Source organism: Anguilla anguilla, chromosome 13 (genome assembly GCF_013347855.1).
Source record: "Anguilla anguilla isolate fAngAng1 chromosome 13, fAngAng1.pri, whole genome shotgun sequence".
NCBI lineage: Eukaryota > Metazoa > Chordata > Actinopteri > Anguilliformes > Anguillidae > Anguilla > Anguilla anguilla.
The window spans coordinates 1,506,525-1,515,000 of NC_049213.1; the positions used below are offsets into that span (position 1 = coordinate 1,506,525).

Below are 8,476 nucleotides of genomic sequence, written 5' to 3' on the forward strand. Positions count from 1 at the left end.
TGTACCAGTCTCTAAGGCAGTCCCTGCAGTGTGTACCAGTCTCTAAGACAGTCCCTGCAGTGTGTACCAGTCTCTAAGGCAGTCCCCGCAGTGTGTACCAGTCTCTAAGACAGTCCCTGCAGTGTGTACCAGTCTCTAAGGCAGTCCCTGAAACCCGCAGTGTGTACCAGTCTCTAAGGCAGTCCCCGCAGTGTGTACCAGTCTCTAAGGCAGTCCCTGCAGTGTGTACCAGTCTCTAAGGCAGTCACTGCAGTGTGTACCAGTCTCTAAGACAGTCCCTGCAGTGTGTACCAGTCTCCAAGGCAGTCTGAGGAATACATCAAGCTTTGCGTCCCTCGCTGACGGAGACTTTAAAAGCGTTTCCGCTCTCAGCAGCACTGCTTTGATAGATAGCCACGTGCGTCTGGTGATGCTGATCCTGAGCTTCCCACAGCCGCTAACACTGCTGGCGCTAAACCCATGGAAGCTCTCTCCCTGGCTGCCCAGGTAACGGGGGATTGGGGTGGGGGGCGGGAGCGCAGCGTGCGTTTTTTCGGCTTTGCCTCTCCCCCACAGCGCCGGCGCTCTCCGGAGCGGAGCGTCATTACTCAGCGCTGTCCCTGCTGGGGGAGCATTACAGAGCGTAGCGTAGCGTGACTCCCACTTCTGCTCCAAACCAAGCGACTCCGCCCGCGCACCGCCTCCGGGCTTCGCTAAAAATATTGCAGATTAGTCCATTATTTTCATCTTTTATTTCTTTGCACCAGGAGACTGGTAAAAAGGGAAAACAACGTAAAAATAAAATATGACGTGTGACCTACTTAGCAAACATTAGCCAGACAGTCCCCAGAAGCCCCAGCCTTGGGCTGTGTCCTCACATTTTGGAGACTCTCACAGGTACTACACCTGAGGGAGCATGGCTTGCAGCCTCTGAGGGAAGCCTGCTGATGGGGAAGAGTGAGGATGAGAAACAGCGGTAAGGCTCTTAACTCCAGAAACATCCCAGCGTTCCCACAGGAGCCTCCCCCCGCCCGCAATCTTGCTTCCAGAGCACAGTTAATATGGTGAAAATACACGTTTATTAAGTGCTTTTCAATGATGAGGATGAAAATATGATGAAAATGCTTAGCAGGAGGGATGACGATGACAGGATCCATCTAGCATGTTTGTCCACTCAAAAATCTAGCTGTGCAACCAAACATTCTGTTTAAGTAATGCACCTTTTCCATTTGGAAGGATCATTCCTTCTCAAGCAACAAGATGACCTTCTCCATGTTTGTGCAAAACCCAGAACTACAAGTAGGTACATGGACTAATAAACACTACAAAAATGGCTGCTTGTGACATCTAGTCATTAGCATGCATGCGATAGAGCAGTGTTTGCAAGGTGGGTGGACGCACATGATCAATCTGTGCTCTGAAGCAGGTGTACCACCATGTACCCTGCTCCTACAGGACAGCTGAAGCTAAGCAAGTGTGATGTTTGGTAGTCTTTGGATGGGAGACCACCCAGGAAGTTACAGCAGCATGTGTTTTGGTTGGGACAGCTGGGGCAATCTTCCCTCTGATCAAATAAGGGCCAATGCCCCAGTGCAGTGATGGGGACACTGTGCTGCAGGAGACATTATGGAACTTAAGCATCGATGGCTGTGGAGATGGCTTCAGCGACCGCCAATGAATCTGTGCTCGTCTGCGCATGCGTGAATGAGACCTGCTATAGCCTGCAGATCTAGTGCGACGTACTAAGGGTGCTTTCCCTGTAGCAGATCAGCAAGCTTCTGAGACAGATAGGAGCAACTCAAATTCACGTAGGAACAATAGAGCACTTATTTCCTGCCCCAGCCAGGGAGAAAGAATAAAAGTGATATATGGACAAACTTTAGATATGAGTCCAAGCACAACAAAAGCCATGTGTACTTTACTACTAACATTGGGCATATTGCAAAAAGAATAATATAATTCCTATAATAAACAAAGTGCCACATGAGTGAACAAAAAATGAATAAAATTAGATTCTACCTCTAGGCCTGCACCCAAATTTAAATAAACATTGTCTTCCCAAAGGATGAAGTTGTTGCCTTGTTTATCTCCTCTGCATAGAGCTAGATGTTGTCTGTGAGTTAACACGCATTACATGCCATCTGAAGTGAGTTGCATAATATATGGTAATATCCCTTCCAAATTTCTGCTGGAACATGACTGCAAATAGTACTTGTTCCAATCTTGTTAGATATAATAGCAAGATGATAACAACAAGAGATATTAGATTTGTGGAAGAAATTATTATTGTAGCAGTGTGTATTATTGTAGCATCTGTGTCAGTCAGTAATAATTTTGAAGAACATTCCAAAAATTAAAGCGTCATTTGCGACAGTGTCTCTGCAAAAGCACTATAAAAATAAAATTTAATTTAATTTAATTGAAAAATCTTTCATTAAAATTGGATTAAAACTGTTTACGTTGACTAAAACTAGTTTTGTGCTCATCAACTGAAACTAGACTAAAACTAACAATATTCAAATGACTAAAAGGTGACTACAATTAAAACAAAATAAAAATTTGGTGCCAAAATGATCACTGTTCTGAAAAAAATGAACACTCCCCAAGCCCTGGTTAGGCTCTTAACTAAAATCATGTCAACATTGAACACACTGTTTTCAGCACTGATTAATTTCTTTGACCAGCTTGACATTAAAATGTACAATACCTGCACTCCTCCACCATTAATTCCATATTCTAAGTGTGCAAAAAGAGTATTTACAGGTATTGTGTAGAACACTCACAACCCTAAAAACATTCCAGAATTTCATCAGAAAGCTCAATTTATGATCTGAAACGTATTTATGACAGAAACGTACAGTTTTGGAGTATGCCATATTTCAGTTTTCATGCTACAGAAAAGGCATGGACAGCAAGCTCAGGTTTGGTGTTTAAATTCAAAACACCGCGTTCTAACGCTCACTAGGAATCCATGAATAATGGTGACATTATTATTGGATTCTCTGAAGTGCACACACGTTAAACTTTGTAAATGTTTACCAAATACAGAGCTCTACCGTGAGATCGGCCGCAGGAATCCCCGTCCCCGTCACGCTTACCGAAGGTCTTCACCTCCTTCCTGAGCCCGCAGAGCATGTTCTCAGACCATCCGACTACGGGAGACTACGAGGCGCTGAGCAGGGTCCCCACAGCTGGTCAGGCAGCTCTCTCTCTCTCTCTCTCTCTCTCTCTCTCTCTCTCTCTCTCTCTCTCTCTCACTCTCCCTGCGCCTGCGGTCCCTTCACAAAGGAGGACTGCACCTCCTCCCTCCTCATCCCTCCTTCACGGACCCGGACACGGACGGATCGTCTCCCCTGGCGTCGGCGGAGTCCAGCCCAGAACGGGCTCGTTCACAGAGTCTGAACCGGAGCCCTCTGCCAAACGCTGTCTCTCTCGGGTTTGGGTGCTCAGCGTGTCACACAAGCCTTCAGGGGCGCAAGGTTTAAGCTCCTCCCCCAACAAACAACCCTCGCTGAAAACTTTAGAAATTCTGCAAGCTGGCCAGGCTTTAGCTGTTCCCAAAATATTTTCCTTAAACATTAAAAAAAAAGAAACAGAAAAAGTTCACTCAGCAAAGGCTTTAGAAGTTGGATTCAAACAATCTCTATGCTCCTCAACTCATAATCCCTCTGAGATAAACAAAAACAGATCAAAAGAGCTTTCTCTCCCTTTCTCTCTCCCTCCCTCTCTCTCACTCCCCACCCTCTCTTTCTCTCCCTCTCTCTCTCCCCTCTCTCTCTCTCTCTCTCTCACTCCCCCCTCTCTCTCTGTGTGTGTAAGGTATTGTTGTGTCTCTACCAATTCCATGGCATGAAATCATTCTGGAGTGTGTGCATGCACACACACACACATACACACACGCTCAGTCATGCTACTCCAATCCCTAAGCTTTCCCACAATATCCCTCTCAAACGCCACCCCCCATGCCTCCATCCCTCCCTCTAACATTCATCAAGCACTAACCCCCCCTCCACCCTCCACCCCCCCCCCCACCCCACACACTCACATACCCGTCCCTCTGCAGGTTGCTCTTAAACTGACCAGTGGCACAATTAACACAAACCCAGAAGTTCACCGTGAGAAAATACCACAGCACAGTGCTGAGCTGTGTGGGTGGGACTGATGCCTGCTTTGTGGGGGACTAAAAGGATTTGGAAACCAAGCTGAAGTCCAGGCAGAGCAGACAGCAGTGAGCGAGATCAGCTGAAGGCACTAGAGAAGGACTACCCGGTCCATCTCCCATAATTAAGTGTAATTACAGTTAGCTATACTTTGTAGGTTTTTTTTTTTTTTTTTACCGGACATTTCAGGCAGTCTAGAGAATAATCGCACAGTGGTGCTGTAGAGAATAATCACACAGTAGTGCTCTAGAGAATAATCACAGTGGTGCTCTAGAGAATAATCACAGTGGTGCTGTAGAGAATAATCGCACAGTGGTGCTGTAGAGAATAATCATAGTGGTGCTGTAGAGAATAATCGCACAGTGGTGCTCTAGAGAATAATCACACAGTGGTGCTCTAGAGAATAATCACAGTGGTGCTGTAGAGAATAATCACAGTGGTGCTGTAGAGAATAATCGCACAGTGGTGCTCTAGAGAATAATCACAGTGGTGCTGTAGAGAATAATCGCACAGTGGTGCTCTAGAGAATAATCACAGTGGTGCTGTAGAGAATAATCGCACAGTGGTGCTCTAGAGAATAATCACAGTGGTGCTGTAGAGAATAATCGCACAGTGGTGCTCTAGAGAATAATCACAGTGGTGCTGTAGAGAATAATCGCACAGTGGTGCTCTAGAGAATAATCACAGTGGTGCTGTAGAGAATAATCGCACAGTGGTGCTCTAGAGAATAATCACAGTGGTGCTGTAGAGAATAATCACAGTGGTGCTGTAGAGAATAATCACACTGTGGTGCTGTAGAGAATAATCACACTGTGGTGCTGTAGAGAATAATCACACTGTGGTGCTGTAGAGAATAATCACACAGTGGTGCTGTAGAGAATAATCACACAGTGGTGCTGTAGAGAATAATTGCACAGTGGTGCTCTAGAGAATAATCGCACAGTGGTGCTCTAGAGAATAATCACACAGTAGTGTTCTAGAGAATAATCGCACAGTGGTGCTGTAGAGAATAATCGCACAGTGGTGCTCTAGAGAATAATCACACAGTGGTGCTCTAGAGAAGAATCGCACAGTGGCGCTATAGAGAATAATCACAGTGGCGGTGTAGAGAATAATCACACAGTGGTGCTCTAGAGAAGAATCACAGTGGTGCTCTAGAGAAGAATCACAGTGGTGCTGTAGAGAATAATCGCACAGTGGTGCTCTAGAGAATAATCACAGTGGTGCTGTAGAGAATAATCACAGTGGTGCTGTAGAGAATAATCGCACAGTGGTGCTCTAGAGAATAATCACAGTGGTGCTGTAGAGAATAATCGCACAGTGGTGCTCTAGAAAATAATCACAGTGGTGCTGTAGAGAATAATCACAGTGGTGCTGTAGAGAATAATCACACTGTGGTGCTGTAGAGAATAATCACACTGTGGTGCTGTAGAGAATAATCACACTGTGGTGCTGTAGAGAATAATCACACAGTGGTGCTGTAGAGAATAATCACACAGTGGTGCTGTAGAGAATAATTGCACAGTGGTGCTCTAGAGAATAATCGCACAGTGGTGCTCTAGAGAATAATCACACAGTAGTGTTCTAGAGAATAATCGCACAGTGGTGCTGTAGAGAATAATCGCACAGTGGTGCTCTAGAGAATAATCACACAGTGGTGCTCTAGAGAAGAATCGCACAGTGGCGCTATAGAGAATAATCACAGTGGCGGTGTAGAGAATAATCACACAGTGGTGCTCTAGAGAAGAATCACAGTGGTGCTCTAGAGAAGAAGGGCCAAACTACAGATGTTTCCATCCTGAACTCAAGCGAGCTTGGGGTCAATTCCATTTCGACTGTGTCAATTCAGGAAATGAATTGAAGTTCAAGTAATTAACTGAAACATCGTCATGGAACATTCTGGTTACTTTGCAATCTACAAATTGAATTTCTCCATTGACAGAACATAAATGGAAATGACCCCATCCCTAGAACTGGGGGCTACTCCTTTCAGTCATGAAGGCAGCGTGATACAGTAAACACAGCCCTCAAATTCTGAGCATGCAAGGAGCAGAGGAGTCATAATGTTTTGGCTTTACAGACTGGATTTATTTCCCTCTCTGCTCATATCCTGAACACAGCACAAGACGGGAGCAGGGGACTGGTGTGAAGAAAAAGAGCAGGGCACCTTGTGATACTCTCTGGATACTGGCTTCTCTCTGGTCAGACTGAATACATCCCACAACTGCATCCTGTAGCTCCTCCCCTCGACCCCTCCCCCCAAACATAGCCCCTCCCCTTTCTCCCAGATTTATAGCCACAGTGTTTTAGTTCCGCACTCCCTCCTGCTGCCATGGAAACGACAGCAGCGTAGTATCTGGTGTCTCTCTCACACACTCATCCCATAACTGCTCCTGTCTAATCCTCACGCTGTTCCATTAGTACCTTTCCTTCATTTAACCATTCTTTTCTTTAATGTCCAATGCTAATAACATTCCCAACCAGGAAAATGATTTTGCACTAGGTAAATCAGGAAGTGTGTGGATAAATGTACTACATTCTGAGAAAAAAATAATTTTAATACATATAAGAACACTAGTTTCATTTAATGTTATTATTTAAAAAGGTGCATCTGAAACTTGATTTTGCTTGATTTCGCTGTTGACATGTCAGTTTGGACAAAGATCATTTTCCTAGCAACATCAATGTCATCTGTGCGGTAAAACACGCAGAGTACTGTCGCCAAAAGAGAGCTCAAGAGGAAGAAAGCACACAGTCTTCACTGGCTAAGTCTCTGCTCGCTGAACACTGAAGAGACCGATGACGTATTTTACAGGACAGGTTTTAACGCACACTGGTCCCTTTTGGTGACAATGGCACTGAAACACGCCTCTGGCTGCTGACAGAACTGCTCATTTTGTCCAAACAAGGCAGTGCAGTGACACCCTTTGTGTCAGCACACAGAGCAGTGGGGGGTGTGTAAACAAACACATTTTACACTCTGCAAGTCAAGTGTCTAAAATTTGTTTGTCGTATTTAACCAACTCGGACTAGGTTTCATAATGCTGGTGCACTGTGGTATTTTAGTTCTCTCAGCTAACTGCAAATTATTCCAAATTCTGTAAAATGTGTGTTTGTTAAACAAATATATGCATGTGCAGTAGAACCACAAAGATATATAAACGGGATAATAAGGTTTTACAGAACTCTGTTTCTACGTTAACTTATGCCAATTTAAATAATTTTAATCCTGTCGTGATAATTGTTGTTTACATTACTGTTACCTTAGTTTTAAAAAGGATAATCTCATTTTGTTGAGAAAGGCCTAATTTTAAATGAACCACTAATCAAACCTAATCAAACCTGCTCTATTCTGTACAGTTTCTTCTCAACATCATGCTTTCTGAACATACTCAGCAACTTGCTTCTTTCGGTTTCCTCTGTGAGCTGTCTGGGTTTATTCAGTCCTCTTTTAAATCAGAAAGCAGTGGGGGATTTAGCAGTACTGACCAGTCTTAAACCACACTAACTAACTACACCGTGATACACTCAAATGTGCGCAACAGGAAAAAGCACACAAATATATGACACCTACTACAACAGAATAGTGTTTTGACCGTTAAAAGGGTACTTGGGTAATTGTCCTTTTTTTGTTTTGCACATATTTCAGTGTGTATACTTTGTAATGTGCTATGTTGGTGCTACTGATCAGCTCTGTACTGTGTTTGCAGTAATACAGTGAACACATTTTTCATCCTTTGATGTCATGGCTTTTTTGAGTCCATCTTGCATTTCAATGCAGCTCTTTTATTACGCTTTATTTTTCCAAACTGTGTTCTTTAGCAATAGTCTTAATATATAAACCTTTGTGTAATTTTGATGTTATTTACGTTCCTTATGAATGTAAACTTATTTGTAACTGAGAGATCAGCATAAAGCGAACACAAACACATCGGAATAATAACTCCTCAACACTCCAATTTTACTGTGCTGTCCCTGAGCGTGCTAATGACATTTATTTGGTTTGGACAATTAAGGACAGAGGTAATGCTTCACTGTCTCTGTCCAGAGACTTATCCTTCCAGACAACTGAGCCAAACAAACTGAGTTTAAAAGCGGTTACCTCCATGAACATAAAACTTGAACAAAGGTTCATTCCTAGTAACATACTATAGTACATTTCCATCAGAATTAATTTATTTTTCTCCCTCTGAAAACGATAACACTAGAAAATATTCAAGGGACAACTATTTAGTGCATGAAAAAAAGGTTTAAAAATTACTGTCCACATAGTATTACAGTATGCCCCAATGCATCTTAAAGCTTCTGCAATATATGTAGGTTGTCAATATGGAAAA

At 43.5% G+C, this 8,476-nt stretch overlaps 1 protein-coding gene across 12 annotated transcripts in view; it reads right to left on the minus strand.

The window, feature by feature from the left end:
• The window catches only part of grip2b (glutamate receptor interacting protein 2b), a 363,734-nt gene that overhangs the window by 99,364 nt on the left and 255,894 nt on the right, over positions 1-8,476 (minus strand). For 2 of the 12 annotated variants that reach the window (XM_035389248.1, XM_035389247.1), the window contains exon 1: positions 3,078-3,673. The exons of 8 other annotated variants lie outside the window; for them this stretch is intronic. In XM_035389248.1, the coding sequence (XP_035245139.1) occupies positions 3,078-3,114 (37 nt within the window). In that variant the 5' untranslated portion in view covers positions 3,115-3,673. Of the gene's footprint in view, positions 1-3,035; positions 3,675-8,476 lie in introns of those variants that run through there. 2 more of the 12 variants (XM_035389241.1, XM_035389240.1) reach the window with 2 other exon arrangements.